The sequence below is a fragment of the Leptinotarsa decemlineata genome, unplaced genomic scaffold, assembly GCF_025532065.1.
Source record: "Leptinotarsa decemlineata unplaced genomic scaffold, Ldec_3_MD MMD2_tig00000505_RagTag_RagTag, whole genome shotgun sequence".
Classification (NCBI taxonomy): Eukaryota; Metazoa; Arthropoda; class Insecta; order Coleoptera; family Chrysomelidae; genus Leptinotarsa; species Leptinotarsa decemlineata.
Genome location: NW_027412549.1, coordinates 17,234,302 through 17,256,083, shown reverse-complemented (window position 1 = coordinate 17,256,083; position 21,782 = coordinate 17,234,302). Strand labels below are relative to the sequence as shown.

Here is a 21,782-nt window from a genome sequence, read left to right as displayed (position 1 = left end):
TATCTCGAAAACGATTCAACGTATAAAATTTTTTTCGGAACAAAAGTTGTAGGGAATTTAATTCTCTTCAATATCGATAACGAATGCAAATAGCGAAAAACCCATTAGAAACAACATATATGTAAAAAAATAGGTTTTTCTGACCTTTGACCTAAGATTTTAATTCACGCGTACACCCTACCATATTATGTAGGTTTTGAAACGACTTTCAGGATGTCTGGAAATAAGTTTATAAGAGTTCATAGACGGGTATCTCAAATTCCGAGGTGAACTTACTAAGATGACTGGACTAATATATTTTGACTGAGTAAACTTGAATAACATTCTTTTTCGGTAGACTTTCGAATCAAGTGTTTGGAATTCGCTAAGTGTGCGGTTTACCAAGTGAATCGGATGAACAGACTCTGTCTCGATATATGACGAGTTTTTTGAACACCATTCTCAGTTATTTTGGTTTTACTTATTTTTCTTCGAGCGAATGCAAAAAAGGGAGTCCCGGGACTTCTGACATCGACATCGGTACAAACACAGAAGAATATTCAAGCGAATGCGAAGCGTGGGAGGAGATCATGATGAATAGGAATTCATTGAGTCGAAGAAATAGCAGAAGATTCGTCATTGGCGAGGGCGATGATGATTCACCTACGTCCGCACAACTTCCCGACGTTACGATTTCGGATTGTTCGAAATCTTCCGATATAACTTCGGAAGTTGATTGGAGAAGCGATGCGACGAAGTTGCAAGCCAGGAGTTCTTTGACGTAAGTGGAATTGTAATGAGTTGATCATTATTCTAGGTGCTCTAGATCAAGTAATGTTCACGAACTAACCAAACGTAGATAAGTCGTAGAAGTACGCCTTTATAAAAATCAATCTAACAGAGTAACTTGTCACACACTAGAATAGCAGCACGAACAGTTGAAACGGACTTGTTCCGGTGCCACATAATTAAAGGAAGAATAAACTTTGGTGTAGGTAATCGGAATATAAATAATAATTACAGTGGGTAAAATGATGAAGAAAGTTTGATGTATACAATGTATATAAAAGAGGGCCAAGAATGTTACCTTGTGGTAACTTTGTTGTATGGTTAGATTGTCTGAAAGTTCATCATCAATTTTCACTTCTTGTTGACGATTTGTTTAGAACGATTTAAGTAGTTCCAGTGATGTCCTGCTGAATACAAGGTTATGTACAATAATAGATTGTATTATTTAATCAGTATTTTTTTTTATACTATTTTTGGCACAAAGCACGTAAATAATCTCCTGGTGTATCATATCAGCCCCATTTTTCATGGTGTATCTCATTAGCCCCAATTGACCCTACTTAAAATTTAATTTATATTTTTTATTATGAATATGAAATATAATTGAAAATATGTATGAAATTAGACTAGGTAGCAATTATTTTGATGAAAGTTTGTAATAGATTCATGGTTGGACGTTATTTATTTCAGCTATTTCTCCTCTGTCACTGGCATTTCTCCAAGTGTGTTAATCTTGAGATTACAGTTGATTGATATCTCACTTTAGCAAATTCCCTATTGATTCATCTTTGTTTATTTTTCGAATTATGGAAGGTTATGTTTTCAAAAAACCAATGAGAAATATTGAGTCCTCCTCAAAAAATATCTTTCGAAGAATATTTTGAAATTTTTGAGAAATATTTACAATTTGAAACTGATTTCTTTCATTTTGGATTTGCTATTTTTCACTGTTACTTGAAATCCTCAAATATCGATAATTTTGACAAATCAAAACTAAAATAATAATTATTGTCCGTCAATTTGAAACTGTCATTTGGAATTATCAAAGTTTGTCCAAAGACATATAGTTTGAAATTTCAGTGGAATCAGTCCACGGATAGTGATTTGGTACCATTATGAATTTCCAAATTTCCATACTTATCAATTTCCATTATGACAGGTTTTCAGATTATCGTATTTGTCGGCCAATTTTTCTATCATATCACGAAATTTTATGTATTGTTATCAGACTGATGTTTAGTCTACAAAGTTTCACACATTGAACCTACGTCTCAAAATGGGTAATAATTTGTCTACAATATTTGTCAGACTATTACAATATTACAAAGGTTCAAGTGAAGATAATAATATATAAGTGCATTGAAACTAAAGTGCTTCTTAGTTGTCACGAAAAGTCAGATTACCAAAGTTGGATAATTTTTTAATGAATTACAAAAATAATTTTTGTAATTCATTAATCAACAGTTATCGCCAAGGTTTTTTATTCATTAAGTAATTTGTGAATCATATAGATGCGTATTTGTGAGTTGGACGGTTGGAAAGTTGAAGTAAGTGTACGTTCAAAGAATAAGGTGCAAGTTCAAATTTCGCGGGCTACGTGCATTTATTTAACTTTTTTATGTTGGTAAACTCGTCGCGAATATATGTTCACAGTTTCAGCTGTTTAGCATATTCAGTTTGTTGGTGAGAGGCGTACAAGTCAGAGGTGTTTTGCGAAAAAAATGGATCAAATAATTTGCATCAAATTTTGTGTAAAAAAGTGCTCAAAAACACTCGAAATGTTGACAGTGTTATTCGGTGTTGTACTCTGAGTACCCAGCACATCAACAGCCGATGAAAATGTTGTAGTTTGGTTCACATGTACTTTTTTTGTGAAATTTTACATACGGGTCCAAAAATTACGACCAAGGTGTCATTGGATTCGTATTTTTACCTAGAAAGTTTAAGGAAAGGTCCGAAAAGGTGCTGAAAAAAATTACAAAAGTTGTAAACAATTAAGTGAAAAAAAAATTGGGCTTTAGTTTTTTTGAATATCTCGAAAAATTTTCAAAATTTTGGAAGATCTGAAAAGATCAATAAATTTGCGTAAAAAAAGTCCCGACTCCCGAAACTGTTTCTCAATTATTTATACTTTGTACAGAGCCCTAAAAATAGATCAAAAAACGGATAGTCTGGCTTCCGCGCGCATTCCTTCACTCTGACATAAAAACAAAAAAAAATATTTGAACATATTAAATGCGAATATTATGGAATGAAAAAATCATGTATTGTTGGGATAGGTATATCAATGAATAATAATCCGCAGACAAAAAAAAATTTATCTAAATTTTAACATTAATTATGTATTTGTTGATTAATAAGTTTTTTTAATTGAAAGTTAATATAAAAAGCCCTATAATTATTAAACTAAAACCCTGGCATTTTTTTCCTTTGGTGAAGTTATTCTTAATAGACAAAAATAGATTACCATTGCCAAAATGAAAAAATTATTATTTTCTACTTTTTTATTAACAATTGAAAACTATAAATAAAAATAATACATAATTTTTTTATTTATATTTTTTCAATGTCTCATGGTTAAAAACTACTTGATTTTTTTTATTGCTATTGTTAATAATTTTATTATGAACAAATATATTGTTTATAAGCAATTCAAATTTTTTTTGCATTACCTATGGTAATTGAAAAAAATAATGATTTTTCGAAAAAAAAATGGTTCCTTAAGAAAATTTCTTTGTTGCTAAAAAATGCGTTTGTTATGTAACAATCGTTTTTTGTGACTAAATATTATAATTAAGGAACCGTTTTTTTTAAATCATAAATTCTATTATTCTTCAAAGTTTTGAAAAAAAAATTCTTTTTTTAATTGTTCATTTAAAAAAAAATTGTACAAAAGCCATAACTTGAAGATAATACTCCTTATTTCCCGTACGACCATGTGGCAAGAGCTCCTGATGCACTACGCCACTGTTAGGTTAGGTTAGGTCCAAAGTGAGTGGGTCTATTCGACCCTCCACCACAGCAACCCGCAGGGGTTATTATGGCTCACACCTATTCACACTCGGCCAAATAAACCCAGCTTCTTAACGAAGCCGATTGGTTTGTATAGTGAGTGCACTTTTTTCGATAGCAGAAAATCGACGAACACGCAAAACACCACCACAAAATCGAAAAATAGCTATTGAAAATTGATGGCAAGTGATGCAAAGTTCATTTGTTTTGAGTACCACCAAAATACAACCTCAGCATGTCGTTTGTAAGCTGAAATAATAATTATAATGATGTATATTTCATCAGTTCGGACTTCCATTGTCTAATGTCTAATATAATATAAATTGATTTGAAAACCCTGAAAAAAAAAATTAAAAAGATTAACCGAAAATAACAATTTTATTAAACAAAAAACCGAAATTACAAAGAAATAACATACAAGCAACAACCAAAAAAATAAAAAATTTAAATATTAATAAAAGCTGAAAAATGAAAAAAAATTGAAGAAATATCATTACCAAAGAATGATAATTAAAATTAAAAGATTCTAAACCAAGTTATGTCACGACGTTTCGATTGTTAGTATCCACAATCATCTTCGGGTGATAACTGGACTTATTCCTCCGAGATCTGACTATTTATAGGTCGTTCGAGTGCTTTCACCTATCCCCTCTTTCCTCTCTCCGCTTCAATGGTTTTAGCGGAAGATGACCGTTTGGCGGTAGTTGGTCGTTTTTCGCTTGATTAGAGGTTTCCATATGTTGCGTATCTCTACGCTAGCTTGACTAAATGCGTTGTTGGACAACAAATACGTGGCTTCTTTGAATTTTCTCCTATACCAGGGTTCCTCCTAGTGGATGATTTCAGCTTGAGTCCACTTGATGTTATGTTGATCTCTGCTATTCCGGATTTGCTTGTTTCTCCTCGATGTGTGTGTTTCTTGTGCTCAGCAATGCGAACTTTCAATGGCCTCTTACTTTCACCGACGTATGATTCTCCACACTCGCAGGGTATCCGGTAAATGCAATTCTTGGAATCGCAGTCCGCGTTTGGTGGCCTGGTTTTCGTGAGGCTGCTACGGATAGTGTTCCCAGATCTGAAGCAGGTCCTTATGTTATACTTGGACCCAATCCTTCTTATGCTTTCCGATAAATCTCTGATGTAGGGAAGTACAAGTACTGGTTGTGGCGGCTTCTTTTCCTTGTGGAGTTCTTGCTGTCTTCTAGCTAAGGCCTGTTCTACAATCACTCTGGAGTAACCATTCCGTTGAAGATCATTTTTGATGATGCCTAGTTCCTTTTCGAGAGCTCGAAAGCACGGTCTAGTAGTCTTGATGATTCCTCTCTTAGTCGATTGATGGTGGTTGGATTTCTGGTTCAGATACTTTCCTGTGAGAGTGAGTTTTCGATATACAGATGTTTCCCATTTAGTGTCGGTCTATGTAGCTATGATTCTTTGATTATGCAACTTTTATTCGAGTGATTTTGGTATGTCATTTCTTGTCAAGTTCTAAAAACTTTTGAAATAAGTGACTCAACTTTTGAAACAACCTGTACATTTTGTCAAAATATAGCTGTTATTCAATTAACGTAAGGCTGAAGGCTCTGGGATCATGGACTCTGGTGCGTGACTTCCAAATTATACCGAATTATTTTTTTATTTGAATTATTTTGAAGATTCATTAACGGTTATTATAGGAGTTATTATATTATTATTTCTAACAATTGTTTGTTTTCAAACCTGGGGTACCTGGGAATGACATGGACATGATGTATTCAATAATGGTCCATTTCGACACATGTGAAAACAGAAACGGTTTCATTTCATTAGTTCGGACTTCCATTGTCTAATATGATATAAATTGATTTGAAATCTCTGAAAGAATCTGTAAAAAAATCAAGAAAAGGATTAGCTGGAAAAATAACAATTACATTAAGCAAAAAAGACAACTAAAATTACAATGAAATAAAATACAAGCAACAACCAAAAAATACAAAAATAGAACTATTAACACGAGATGAAATTAAAAAATTATTAACAAGAATGAAAAATTTAAAATTAAAATCTTCAATATAGATATGTAGAAATAATTTGCAACCCTATAAACTGTTTTATTTATAAAAAATAAAACATTCTAGATATATACCATTTAATCACTCAAGAGTGTGATAAAAGTCTAACGGATAATTTTACTGGCCTCTGTTACAACCTCATGTTTTATTGAAGTTAATTTAGTGCCGCAACTTCATCGACTACAGCGACTATCCGTCAGAGAGTTCTTCTTTTCACACCGGTTCCACTTGAAAAGTTTGGCAACTTTTTGGTGTAAACGTAATAAGTAAGGAACCCGATTAGGACGGCGGAAAGAGGCAAAACAAGAATGTTATGAAAATAAGGCGAACTTATTTCAAATGCCAATAAATGCGGCATTTGATTTAGAAATAAAAAAAGTCTCCAATATTATTCTCATGTTATTGTAACAAACTCATTCATCCATATAATTAACTGTACTTCAAAGTGACAACAAATGGTTAATTATTTCCCCGTCCCTGACTTATCAGTTCTCTTTTGTTTTATAGCATTGTATTGACGTTTCTATTGAAAGGATAAACGCAAGATTTGTTAGTTTCGAATACCTTATTTTGATTTTTATCTCGTTTTTGGATCAGACCTGACCTGTTTGTGTCCAGATTTTTGTTGAAGTCCAACCGCTTGCAAGGTAAACCTATTTTGTGAATTAATCGAAATTGTAAACGGTTCCTGACGATAATTGAAAGGTGAGGACCAAAAGGGCCTGTGGTGGTCCCAAAACACTATTTGATTTTTCATTGAAAGAATTACAGTGTTAGACCTCAAGCCCATGCTAATTTTTTTTCACATATCGACGCATAAATCGTCGGCCAATTGCCTTGCGCTGAAAAACTGTTAGAATCAATAGTATATCAACAACTGTTGGAATATTTCAATAAAAAAAACATACTATTCAGAAACCAATCTGGTTTTAGATTCAGACATTCAAGCGAATCCGCATTTCAGCTTACAGTTCATGAATGGAAAGACAAAATGAGCGAAGGCATGTACACTGTAGCAGTATTTTTAGGTCTTGAACGTGCGTTTGAAACGGTTAATCGTAAAATATTAATTAAAAAATTGAAAAAATATGACATTAAAAGAAAAGTACTTGATTGGATCAGTGATGACCTTACAGAAAGGAATCAGGTGACCAAAATTAATGAGTTTGTCTCAACAGCAATAAGCGTAGACCGCGGGGTTCCGCAGGGAAGTATTTTAGGGCCATTGCTATTCTTAATTTACACTAATGATATCAGCTGATGATGCTCTAGTATCGGCTGTGATAAAGATATAAATGAATGAAGCATTGAATAATATTGCTACATATTTAAAAACTAATAAATTGAAGCTAGATGGTAACAAAGCAAAGGCTTTGATACCTACTTAATACGTCGTTTAAGTACAGAGATTTAGATTTAAATCAAATTGAAATAAAAAATAAAAAATGACAAAATTGAGCTCATTACTGAATTCAAATATCTATGATTCATTTTGGACAAGCATCTATCAATGAATTACCATTTCACTTACATACAGAAAAAAATGTTGAATAAATTATATTTTTTCACAAGAGTGTCCCAACACTTAACTATGCAATCACGGATAACTGTATTTAAAACCATTATTCAACCACATATCGAATATTGTCCCACTCTTCTATACACAGGTGACTTAAATAAAATGGGAACACTACAAAAAGTAAAGAATCGCGCAATAAGGATTACTTTTTGATGTGACAGGAGTACCCATATATCTTTAATGTTAAATACTTCAGAATTGTTATTTATAGAAAGTAGGCTTACATATTTAACGATGATATATATTTACAAAATGTTGCATAACCTTCTACCTTCATATTTTGACAAATTTGTAATTTTTAATAATCAAAATCATCAGTATAATACTAGAATAAGAAATAATATGTATGTGAATAATCAAACAAAAACTTTCAACAGTAAACATTAATTTTTAAAGGATTTATTAAGTATAACAGTCTACCTGAAAATGCAGTCTTCTAACAGTCTTATTCTGTTCAAAAGAAATGTATTAAACCATTTAAGAGACCATTAAGGTGATACCAAATTATGAGGTATGTATTTTTTTATTAATTTTCCATTATCGTAGGTAATACTACTTATTAACGAGATCTTTTTTTCTATTATTGTGTTTAAATGTATATTAATGTTAACATTCTTATCATTGTTGTATATTAGGATGTATCCTATTCGAATAAAGCATTTCATTTCAATTCGATATTTTTATGGTGAAACAGCTTCAAACACTGCTCGGAATCATCACTTCCTTATTGTTTTTGGTCGATTGTGAGTGCGGCACCCACTTTGAACAGAGCTTTCGCATACCCAAATATTCATGCACGATATTATGCCCAACACTTTCTTTTGATATATTTAGAGCGTCCACTCGGTGCTCATTTCACCTCGTTTAAACTCACCAACACGGTATTCTTTTTTAACCGTTTTCTTCAAACTAACAAAAGTTGTTCCATCCCAGACACTAACAATCCGACAGCTATGAAATTTGTACACAAGACTTTTGTAGGTTAGGGTTAACTATAAAATTTAATACTAGTAGCGCCATCTGTGTGTTAGCCTGCGAACTTTACAGCTCACCTAATATTTCATTACACATAATAACAATCAAAAGTCTATGGAAAAAACAGTTTTCAGTAGTTACCTGAAAAAATCGAAATTTAGTAGTTGTTTACAGCTGATTCTCGGCCTCCCCCCACCACTATGACGTATTAATTGCTTTTTTTATTGGTTGTTGTTTGGTGAAGTTTTTTTGTTGTGCAGTGAAGTCAAGGCATTGTGACCTTGAAGTGTCTGGTGCATGGATCGTTCAGATTTTTTTTTTCATATGAGATTTTGTGTGTTTATGTGTGTGTGTAGGAGAATGCACGGTACAGGGTTTCATCATGTGCTTGTTTGTCTATGTACAAACATACGTCTGCATACTTCGAAGATCCTCCAAGTAATAAATGCTCCATCGGTGTTAGGGCACCAAGTTAGTAGTGGAGTGACGTCACAGCAATAACCGTTCAACGGCTAGAGAGCGACATGTTCACTCCACGACGTGTGGCAGAGTAATGCGTATTCATCGGTCTGCCCTCACCTCTCCTGAAGCGATGAAGGTTCGCTCTAGCCCCGCTATCGATGGTGACACAACGGCAGCCGAGGACTGTTTGCCTAGCGTCTACCCTCTCCGAGACCGCAACGACCACTGCTTGCTCGTATATCGACATCTGTTATCGCATTCAGTTGGGAGGTAATCTTGGCGCATGTAGTTGAGAAGTGGGGTTGGCTATGACGTCTTGACGGGTCCTATCAGAGTGTATTTAAGAAGCGTACGAGTGTTGGCTATGTCAGTTTACATCAAGTGAGTTAGTGAGAACTATTATATAAAATGTATTCCTGTGACTGTGGTAAATCTTTCACTCGTAGTGATAATCTTCGTCGGCATCAGCTCCAGAGTTGCCAAGGAGGGCCTGCAGTGAAACGGGTGAGAGTGGATAATGCAACACCTATGTATACGTGCAATTGTTGTAATGTGACAATTCCTATGAGCCAAGTGAATTCTCACCGAAGAACCATGAGTCATAAAAATAATGCATGTGTTCAATTGTCTGACGGTGTTCAAATTATAACGAATGCATTCAATTGCCGCATTGCTACATACAGGGTGGAGAGTTCGATTGTAACCAGTGACTACATGTCATTTTTCAATAAGATTAGGCAGAAGGTCATTGAATTACTGGAATCAGCCATCAGGATCCATAAAAGCATCAAGGTGAATATGGAAGTTTTTGGGAATTATATTCTTCAGACTGATGATTCGAGGGACACGAAGTCATTTAATTCCCAAAATAAAATAGTGGACCAATCTTCAGATTTGAATGCTGTTTTTGATGGATTCCGTGATGTAATTGTGGCTCAAACGACTGAGTTCCAGGATCGTGACTCAGGTATTTATTTTTTAAAAATTTCAATAAGATTGAATAGTAATTTTTTTTTTTTTTATAATTCAGGTTGGACTTGTGAAAAAATATTGTTTCTCGAGGTCAACATTAATAAATACAGTCCACTGGAAGGACGTTCATATGTGAAGCTGCCTCAATGTATTCAATGGAAGAAAGCTGTTGTGAATGTTCGTAATGAAGATCAATATTGTTTTGCCTGGGCTATAACATCAGCATTATATCCTGCAGATAGTCGAGTGTCCGAACTTACGTCATATCCACATTTTTCCACTGTTTTAGATGTCACAGGTATGGATTTTCCGGTTAAAGTTAATAATAAGAGTATCGAAATATTCGAAGATAGGAATGATATTTCAATTAATGTTTACGGTTTAGAGAGTACATTTGAGAAGGGTAAAATGAAGTATGAAGTGATTGGTCCATTGCGATACTCACAGAGAAGACTCCGGAGACATGTCAATTTGTTGTTTATAACTGATGACTCCGGTAATGGTCACTATTGTTGGATCAAAGATCTTTCAAGATTAGTTTCTAATCAACTATCAGCTCATAGACAGAAAAAATATTTTTGTGACGGATGTTTGATATATTTTTCTGATGAGAGATTGCTTTTACGTCATAATATGTATGATTGTAATCACATTAGTACCACAACACCAACTACTAATTTAAAGATCAATAAATATGGTAGAATGGTTGCGGAAAATAAACTAATGTTTGAAAACTATGAGAGGCAAATGAGGGTGCCATTTGTAGTGTATGCTGATTTTGAATCAGTGCTTAAACCGATTCATGTGAATGAGCCAAATCCTGGAAGTTCATACACGATTAAAACATTCAAACATGCCCCATATTCATTTGCTTATTTGATAAAGTGTTCATATAATGATGATTTGACAAAATTTGTTACATATAGGGGTGTAGATGCAGCTCAGAAATTTGTGAGTAGCATTGAAGATGATTTGAAAGAGATACATGAAAATCATCTCAGAAACCCTAAACCAATGGATACACAAACTGTCGAAGAAGAAGAACAGTTTGTTGCAGCCAGAACTTGTGGTATATGTAATAAAGCATTTACTGATGGTGACGTCAAAGTAAGAGATCATTGTCATGTCACAGGAAAGAAAAGATCACATGCCGCTCACTCGAAATGTAATTTAAATTTCAAAATACCAAACTTCATACCTATCATTTTTCATAATTTAAGTGGTTATGATTGTCATTTATTCATAAAAGAATTGTATAGGAATAAAGAGAAAGTTGATGTTATCCCGCAAACTAAAGAGAAATATATATCTTTCACGAAGCATCTCTTTACACACAGCTATACCGATAAAGATGGTGTGGTTAGGAAGAATTATCTCAAAATGAGATTTATCGATAGTTATAAATTTATGACTAATTCGTTGGAGAAGTTGGGTGCAAACTTGACCTCCGATCAATGTTTGGAGATGCACAAACATTTCCCACAAATTGAGAAATTCAATTTGATGAGACAGAAAGGTGTATTTCCATATAGTTTTGTTGATGACATTGACAAATTGAATTATCCATTACTTCCGACAAAAAATCAGTTTTATGACACACTCAATTGTGAACATATATCGGAAACTGATTATGATAGGGCTAGAAAAGTTTGGAATTTATTCGAGTGTCAGAATTTGGGGGAATACTCTGATTTGTATTTGAAGTCGGATGTATTGCTACTATGTGATATTTTTGAAAACTTCCGCACCACAAGTTTAGAGATATATAACTTAGATCCGGCACAATATTACACTGCACCTGGATTATCATGGGATGCCATGTTGAAGTTCACTAATGTTGAATTGGAATTACTAACTGACATTGATATGATTCACTTTTTTCAAAAAGGTATACGAGGTGGAATTAGTCAATGTAGCGAGAGGAAACATATAGCAAATAATAGATTTTTACCCAATTATAATCCCAACGAACCTTCCACATTCATTACATATTTAGATGCAACAAATCTATACGGTCACAGTATGTCACAACCTCTACCAACAAGTGAATTTACATGGTTGACACCAAATGAAATTCTTAATCTCGATGTGATGGATGTGAGTACTGATAGTCCGTATGGGTATGTATTTGAAGTGGACATTCATTATCCACAAGAGTTGCATGATAAACATTCTGACCTTCCATTTTTAGTCGAAAAAATAATACCACCTCGTACACAATCGAAAATTCCCAAATTAATTCCAAATTTGAATGATAAAAGAAAATATATTGTTCATTATAGGAATCTACAGCAAGCTGTCAAAAATGGATTGATTGTAATGAATACACATAGAGTATTGAAATTCAAACAATCATGCTGGATGAAACCCTATATAGATCTTAATACTGAAATGCGTAATAGGTCTAACAACAAATCTGTTAAAGATTTCTATAAACTAATGAATAATGCGGTGTATGGAAAGACAATGGAGAATGTAGATAATCGAATTGATGTTAGACTCGTTACACATTGGGAAAATATAAAGAAAAATATAGGTGCCAGCACTCTCATAGCCAAACCAAATTTCAAAAATTGTTCAATTTTCACTGATAATTTCGTTGCCATTCAATTGGGTAGAGTGAAGGTTCATTACGATAAACCATTATATTTGGGATTTTCCATATTAGAATTATCTAAAACAGTCATGTATGACTTTTTCTATGGATGCATCAAACAACACTTTGATGAAAATGTCTCTTTACTTTACACAGATACCGACTCGCTCATTCTTAAAGTAAACACAGAAAATTTTTATGAATTCATAAAAACTAACATAAGTAGATTTGATACATCCAATTACAGTATAGTTAACCAATTCAATATTCCAGTAACAAGTTCAGTCTTGGGTAACTTCAAAGATGAATTTCCAAATGATCCAATCATGAGTTTTTATGGTACAGGTGCTAAAGCATATTATGTGAAATCTGTTGATGGTGAATTTAAGAAAGCCAAAGGGGTTAAACGATCTGTAATAAAGAATGAATTGACATGCGAAGATTATCAAAAAATCGTCGAACAAGGTGGTATGATATTCAGAAAGATGAATTCATTTAGAAGCGTGTTACATGATATGTATACTGAATTAAAAAATAAAGTTGCATTATCATATCACGACGATAAACGATTTATCATTCCGAATACTACCCACACTCTTCCTTGGGGTCATAATGATATTGAATTTTATGAAAACGATCCAAATGAGAACATTCGTTGGATAAGTAATATTATTCAACAATCACAATCTCAGGAGACTCCATTGGATCAATTGATTAATTTATTATCTGCCGAGATCAATGATTGAAATATCATTCAATATCTTCAAAACCGGAAAATTCAATATTGATATTTATGTAGCCATTTATAATTAATAATATATGATAAAAGTAATGTGATATTAATGTATTATGTATGTATATATATATGTATTACTGTAATGAATATAAAATGATTAAAATTTTATTTGTATTATTTCTATTTCCCTAATCAATTACTGCAATATATAGTATAATGTAAATGACAGAAATATCAGTTTGAAGAGAATCATCGTAGAGTGCACAATGTCTAAAACAATCGATAAGTTTGGTAGAAAAAGAAAATGGGGTGGTAATGTCATTCGAGGTCCTCCTGGGAATGGTTTTAAATTAACAAAAGATGGTCATTATGACATGCAAAGGAAAATTTTGAAAAATACAAGTGAACCAATTGACAAGAGTGATTGTGTAACTGTATCATATCTTGAGGGGGAAATTAATGGAGCAAAGGAAGTTATACTTCTAGCCCTACAAGCTGCAATACAATCCACAATAGGCAATATTGCTCGGGACGCCCGGCAAGCATTTGACGATAAAATTGCAGAGGCTCGGATAACTTTCACTCGTAAATTTGACAAACTTACAAGTGATGTAGACATAAAAATGTCTGACATAACAGCGTCTACAAATAAAAAATTTGATGCTATGTCAAACATAACAGGGACTACAATGAAAAAGTATGATGTACTGGAACAGAGAGTTGAAGTATTGGAGAAAAACCATAAAGAAGTTTTGGAGAGAAACTATAAAGTCAGGCCATCATCATCAGGTGGACTGGGATATCCAGGACTGAACATTAATCCAAATCATAGAATAATACAACCAAAACCAAAACCAACTGATGATGTATTAATGGAACCAACATGGTGAATGTATTCCCTCGTTAGGTTAGGTTAATAGCTACGTTAGGTTAGCTGCATACTTACGTTAGGTTAGGTGTTAGGTTAGTATTCCCTCGTTAGGTTAGGTTAATAGTTACTGTAGGTTAGGTTAGGTTAGGTTAGGTTAGGTTAGGTTAGGTTAGGTGTTCGGTTGCATAGCGGTAGGTTAGCGTACTAGGTTAGGTTACGTTAATACATACGATAGGTTAGGTGTTCGGTTGCATAGCGGTAGGTTAGCGTACTAGGTTAGGTTACGTTAATACATACGATAGGTTAGATGTTCGGTTGCATAGCGGTAGGTTAGCGTACTAGGTTAGGTTACGTTAATACGTTAATACGTTAGGTTAGGTGTTCGGTTGCATATTATGTTACGAACGCGCGCGCGAAGAGGGCGTAGATGTCTCTCCAGATGTCCCGCCTACCTGGGGCCGGAGGCCCCACCCACCTGGGCGGAGCCCAGGCAGTGGGCGGGGCCCGTTAGGGCCACGCCCCCCCCCCCGTCGCCACCAACGTTTCGGATACCCCGCCCCTTTCCGAAGCCCCGCCCCCTTTCCGAAGCCCCGCCCCTCCCCTCCCCGAAGCCCCGCCCCCCGACTCCCAACATTTGCGCATGTACACCCCTACCCTCATCGCGCATGTGCGCTCCCACCATTTTCCCACCGCTCACGCATCGAAGTCGATACCCTCCGGAGAGCACTCCACAACATTCAGTTCGAGAAGTCATCTCATCGAGAGCAGTCCACTCCACAACAAGGCAGTACGTTCCAACGACCAACTTGATATTTGAGTAAGTAAATTAGGAATGTTATTTTTTATATCAACTAACTTTGTATTATTTCTTCTTTTTCAGAATGGCAACCAATACACAGGAGGTGAATAATGCTGTGGCGTCTATTCTGCCGGTGTCCGCTGACCAGGAGGAGGCAGCATCTTCGAGAGCGGTGACGGTTGACCAGCCAACCACTTCGCGTTCGCGAGTTAGGTGCAGATCTTCTAGCCCTGACTTATTCGAGGAGGAGGAGGAAGTCAGGGCTGTGAAGAAGGTTTGCCAACGACCTGCAGCAAAGGTTGGTCCTATTTCAAAGTACCGAGCTACTTGCAATAGGACTAATCCTTATGCAGGTAGTTTTTCGACCTCTCGTAAGAGGGCCTCCACACCAGCAGCAGCACCAGCAGCAGTGGAAATTCCGAGGAGTCCTTCTCCGGAGTTGGTGATATTGTCGCCGTTGGTGACGCGACTACCACCGCTGCCAGCGACACCGGCGGATCCTGAGGTGTTGGTGCCACAGCCTATCGGAGAGGTTAGTGAAAAGATGAGTGTTTTTCTGCAGAGATGCAAGAAAGCAGAACGAGCTGCCCGATCTAGCGAGGCCGCGTTGGTTACCATGAAGCGACAAATGGCTGAAATGGATAACCGACGGAGGGAAATCCAAAAGGAAATGGCCGAAATAGATCGGAATTATGCATCTCTGCAGGAAAGGTGTAAAGCAGAGACCTCTTCGATAAAGCTGTACAAAAAAATAGTGACAGTTATGGACACTCTTTTTGTAGATGAAGTGTAAATGTAAGATTAGTTTTAGGTTAGTTAGGAGTATTTAATTATGGTAGTTTTAAGTTTATATTTGTTAAGTTTATATTGAATAAAGGAAAAGGAAGTGAAATAAAGGGTGTACACTGTTTTTTGGTTTGGTACACATTGAACAATGCGATGGTTGGAGCATTTTTCTTCACTTCCTCTTATTATTATTATTATTTTTTTTATTTCAATTCCAAGTTCTTCTAGACAAATACCTCACATCAATTTTTGTGTCCTCTAATCACTTGTAAATAATTTCATGTGAAGAAAATTTAAAAAATAAAAAATAGACATGTTTCATAGTGAAATCGACAAGTATATTTCATTTGTATTTTATCCATTCAAGTATCTCTTTCATTGAATATGTCTTATGTCACTTTGCAATTTACCCCTACTCATTGAATATGTCTTATGTCACACTACAATTTACCCCTACTCAATGTTCCACTCCTCTCCCACTCCCTCTCGAAAGTATAAAAGTAGAAATCATCTGATGAAACATTCAGTTGATCAGCTAGCATCGAGATGGAACCCGATTCAACCTCCGAACCCTATAGCTGCCCGGATCAGGGGTACAACTTCAATTACTGGGATAACAGCCAGGTACAGGTAGTCTCTTCCACCACGGAACCCCACAGTCCGCCATACGAATACCGGGATCACGACATCAGGATGCAAGTTCAACATGTCACTGGCAGTGACGAAGGACACTTGGATGACTCGGAATATCCAGATCCTGACGGATGGTGGGACCCTGCTTATGATGACATTGTCCCAATGAGTAGCGACGACGATGATGATGACGACGACGACTCTGGTGATGATGCTGATGACGAGCTTGACGTTAGACGTCCTCCACCATCCCCTATCCTCATCGAGGATAGTCCTCCGCCATCCCCAATCCTAATCGATGATGATGTCCTCAATTCCGATGATGACATATAATCATCTACTCGTCCATCATTTCCTTTCCTTTCCTTCCACGGAGTACACACTTTTTGGTTGGTGTACACGAGGCACTGCGAGGCTGGGGCAGTGTCTTCCTCCCTTCCTCGCCCTCTTATTAGTTTTTTTTTCCATAATAATCACTAGAATTTCTCCTAATAATCGCTCAGAGTTTCATTCTTGATGTTTTCGAATCTCAAACACTGTTCTACATTTCACCCCCTCCATTTCATTTCTTCCAATATAAATATAGCAACAATCCCAGTTCTATATCATTCTTCCACAATGTCGAGTACAGGACCCATCCAAGTACATGAAATAGATTCAACGTCTGATCATTTGAGTACAACCTTCGCTCAATTTCTGCAGCGAATCTATGATCTTCCTGATGATTTCGCAGAACGAGTGGAACAAGGTATTCAGGACGACATAGATGCTGTTGACGATAATAATGCGGATGATGTGATTAGTATATCATCTGATTCAGCTGATTATGACGACGACGACATCATGAGTATATCATCTGATTCAGATGACTACTATGAGGATGATATCATTAGTATATCATCTGATTCAGATGACGATACCATAATTATTGTTTCTGATGATGAGGAGCGTTAGTCCATATCATTGCATGGATTAATAAAAAAATAACAGCCCTTTTCAGGGCTACAATTAAAGACTGAAACAATAAAAAAAATAGCTCTTTTCAGAGCTACCATTATACTTTCAAACAGAAACAGATTCATACCATTGTTAACATTATGTTAACATTATAATCTCAAACGAAATATATGTATGTGAAAGTATTCATCATTATATGCATATGAATGATTGACAAATGCCAACTTCAACTTTCATTTAAAGTAGTACTCATCATATGCATAGATATTCAATGACTATCAAATTCCAAATTTCGACTTTTCAGTCAAAGTAGTAATTTATTTGTCATATAATGTATAGATATTCAAAGACTAACAAATTTCCAACTTAGACTTTTATTAGTCAAAGTATTCATTTGTCACATAATCTATGAATACTAATACAACTAACTACTGTTTGTGTGAATAATGTAGCCCTGAAAAGGGCTGTTGTTTTTTTTTTGACCAGTAGGTCCACGGTTATTGTGCCACAGGTTGGACATTATTACATATAATACATGTAGATACTCGGGTGAAGTTTGTTAGTGGCCTCTCGCAAGCTTCACACCAATTCTGTCCCATTTCCATAATTGAGACAGTGTTGTGGGTGTTGACATGGGCATACCACCCTCCATTATTGTTTCTATGCGAATAAAACCGAAAGCAGCACCAACATAGTTTTTTGTTCTCTCCATCTATTGTGCTGATCAATACGTATGCATCCAATGCACAATACAAATCCAAGGGATCTTCCAGTGTCTCACTGACATTGAGTGTTCGCATACCGATCCTCATAGCACCATCACCTTCAGTTGTGTCAGCTTCTATCCCTTCATCATCTCCTTCTTCATCCATGACCCTCTCAAACTCCATCACGTCATCATCTTCGTCGCTTTGGTTGGCCTCGTTTTCAACTTCGTCTATCTCATCTTCATCGACTCCAACATCTTCTGCTTCAACTATCACTTCCTCTAGCGGAACATTGACATCCTCATCATCTGATTCGTCTATCCAATTGTTTTCATCAACAGCAGCTATTCTATTTAATGCAGCATTTATTTTTGCAGAATTCATCTTGTTGTTGTTTGCTCACAGTTGTAGAGAGTGAATGAATGAACTCTAGGTTTGCAAGTCAACTTATATAGGAGGTGATGCGACTCCCACTTGACTCGTTTAGAGTGGAATAGTAGGAGAAGTTATCCCACTATACTTCCACATGATGTTGATTCGTATAAATAGAGATCGTAGGTATAGGAGAGAGCATTCAGAGTTTCTGTAAGTCATCTCTTAATATTTCTAATCGAATTAGTAAAATGCCGTTTCCAAAAGAGTGGAATGAAAAACCAAAAGTGTGTGTCTACCCAATGATGATTGCAGGGGCTATTGTGTGCTACTTTTGTCAAATAAGTAGACCTAAGGATTCAATCAATCCATGTACTGGTATGTGTAGTGATTGCGTGTTGCGGATTCAACTATCGCCTCCTTCTCATCCACCGAAGCGAACAAAATCGGATTATCGTCAACAACAGTTACAGTGTCTGAAGTGTTCCGAACCTATAATATTTAACAATATAGGTATCTGTAGAAATATTTGTGGTACCTGTGCTGCCGTTCCAACTCCACTGCAACGTTGTTTGCGTTGTGATACATATTCCATGAATTGTTGGAATCATGTATGCAATGCATGTAGAAGTACTTGGGATCTGTGTGAGAAGGTTGGTCAACTCTACCCCAATAGGAGAATCCATTTTTTTCAATGTTGGTGTTTGACGCACGAGCAACAACTATTGAGGAATAGAGTCAAAGAACGTTCCACATCCACAGAGACATATTAACATTTTTCATTTTTTATTATCGTTATTGTCCTCTATTATTAATAAATATATATATTTTGAATTTATTTGTATTATTTTCTAACATTTAAAAATACATGCATGCAACACAAAGTTTTCCTCTTAAATGACAAAGATTGTTACATGCGTGAATAGTTTAGTGAGAGAGCGCATGTGCCAGTTGATGAAAGAGCGCATGCGCTAGTTTATTTTCTTCTATAAATGGTGAGGTCTCAGTAACATCATCACCTTTCCTATCCACATTCTATTGCTATCACATATCATTCCTCAGACCTTAATAATCATGAGCTCTATGCCGCTATTGATTGCTGAAGATGGTTCACCACTTGTTGATATCGATCAGACTGATTTTGAAAATATTCCAGTATTACATTTATCGAGTCAAGATTCGATAAATGATTTTGATATTAACGACTTCGTTAACTTTGCAGATGTGCCAGAACCAAATGAGCAAATTATTATTGAAAATCCGATCGTTTCGCAATTATCATCACTCAAACACTCTTCATCTACCCTTCCTCTTGGTGTTGATAAGAAATCTAGAACAATCAAGAGGAAGGTTACTAAGGCATCTTCATCGATTGTCACTGACTTTAAAGAAAAGAAAGAATCCAAAAGTGTTGTGCGACAGAAAAAACCCGCAACGAAAAGTGACAGATCGAAGAGGAAGCCAAAAGGTACTCCTAAAGAAATGAAGAGTGATTTGAAAGCTGAACCGCTATCTTCTTTCAGCCCCCTCCATCGGTTTGGGGAAATGAAAAGGAAAGCAAAATGCCGTCTTGTAAAGGCACAGATGACTATTGCTGAACTTGAAAAGAGTGAGCGAGCTATTAATGCTAATAATGAAACTCTTGAAGCATTAGATGCCAAGATTGCATTAGCGAAGGTTGAATTGGCTAGAATGTCTAAAGATGCTGATGAACTCCGTTCAAAAATTGGTAAAGATAAGCAATTCCATCAACGTTCGAGAATGCAAGCTCAGGCTGAGCTTGAGGAGTCGACTAAGCTTTATGAGACAGCATTATCAGTGAGAGATAATTGGCAAAAAGAGTTGGATACTGCATTTCAAAGTGACGGCGATTAGTTTTGGGAATGATAATGTGTTTTCAATATCGTGAGTTGAAAAATATAAGCGGGAATGGAGTATACAATTAATTTGGTTTGGTATACACAGAACATTGCGAATGGCTGGGGCAATGTTTACCGCTGCAATATTTTTCAGTTCACATACTTATAATTGAAATGAAAACAATAATGAACTTTAATATTACTTTATTCATAAAAGTCACTATTATATACATTTAAACCATATTTGATTCATCAATCCAAGAATTTTGTTCGCTAGGAAGGCCTAACCACTTTACATATACTTTATTTTTTCTTCTCTTCAACACCTTCTCAATCAGATATACGTCAGGATTCTCGGTTCGTAATAACTCTTCTTCGTAAAAACATCCTCTAATCGGCTGTTCATTCATATCTTCAAGATTATAAGTCGTTGGGATGGTTTTATTAATTTTAACAATCTTGAATAGCTCCGTGGTAAAATTCGCAGTGTAAGACTTTTCAAAAATATGTTTGTATTTACTTATACGTACAATATCATTTAATTGGAATTTGGGTTTACTTTGTCTTCCTCCAATTCCATTGATACCCTTGAATTTTAATTTTGTTGTTGAATCAACATTGATGGGTGCCATACCTATTGTACGATGAACTTTATTATTATATCTACTAGTTATAATTGGAAGAATATCAAGCCATTTGTGGTGACCTCTCATCGAAAATTCCTTGTAGAGCCATGCCTTTATTGTACGAATCACTCTTTCTGCTATAGCTGCCTTCTTTGTGCTAAATGTTGAATAATGATTGATATTATATTCTCGCATGAGAGATGAGAAGCTTTTATTGAAAAATTCTTTCCCTTGATCGCTTTGTATGTGTTTGGGGGAGTATTTGGCTTCTTTCAGTACATGTTTCATTGCATTAGTTACTGTACTACCTGTTTTATCTTTAACTGCTACAGTCCACAGATATTTGGAGTAACAATCTATCACTACAAGTATATATCGGTATCCTTCATTACTTTTTGCATAAGGTTGCAGTTCAGCTAAATCTATTTGCCATAGATCTGCAAAACCTTTGATGGTGGTTATTCTTCTACGAAAATTACGTCTTGCAGGTTTATGTAATTCATTAACAACTTGTCGTTTGACATCACTTATTTCATTAGTCATTCTATTTCAATATGATTAAAGAGAAAAGGTGATAATGTTACTGCATTGAATGATGATGTGACAGTGATCATTACATGTGAATATGTTAATATATTATACCTTCTTCACGTAATTCTTCAATTATTGAAATTATTTCATTATCATGTCCGGTATGTCCGGCTGACTTTGAAGCTACCAATAGTCGTAGGCGAGCAACTAACTCTTTCGGTGAATTCCAGTACACATAATTCACAGGTTTAGAATTATATATTTTCTCCATTTTCACTCGTTTGAGTGCTCCACCAATTTTACTTCTACTTCTTATTGGATATTGTCGTGAGTCTAATAGAGGTTTGATAACTTCACGAAATTTTTTAGAATTTGTATTTTTAAAACCATTCTTCAGATGATATTGTTTATATGGAGCATTCGTTATTTTCAATATTTTGGAATATACTTGACGAGTTTCTTCATTATCAACATCTTGTGGATTCTTCAA

General features: G+C 35.3%; 2 protein-coding genes across 2 annotated transcripts in view; both read left to right on the top strand.

The window, feature by feature from the left end:
• ACC (Acetyl-CoA carboxylase) overlaps positions 1–21,782 on the top strand; it is a 145,526-nt gene that overhangs the window by 39,822 nt on the left and 83,922 nt on the right.
• LOC141481829 (uncharacterized) lies at positions 7,949–15,614 on the top strand. Its single transcript, XM_074174092.1, has 2 exons — positions 7,949–14,839; positions 14,903–15,614. The coding sequence occupies exons 1-2, from the start codon at positions 14,418–14,420 to the stop codon at positions 15,612–15,614; spliced, it is 1,134 nt and encodes a 377-aa protein (XP_074030193.1). The 5' UTR covers positions 7,949–14,417.

Coding starts and splice junctions, on each gene's coding strand:
- LOC141481829 (XM_074174092.1), top strand. CDS start 14,418: ATGTTACGAACGCGCGCGCGAAGAGGGCGTAGATGTCTCTCCAGATGT. Junction 14,840..14,902: donor ACGACCAACTTGATATTTGA/GTAAGTAAATTA, acceptor CTTCTTTTTCAG/AATGGCAACCAATACACAGG.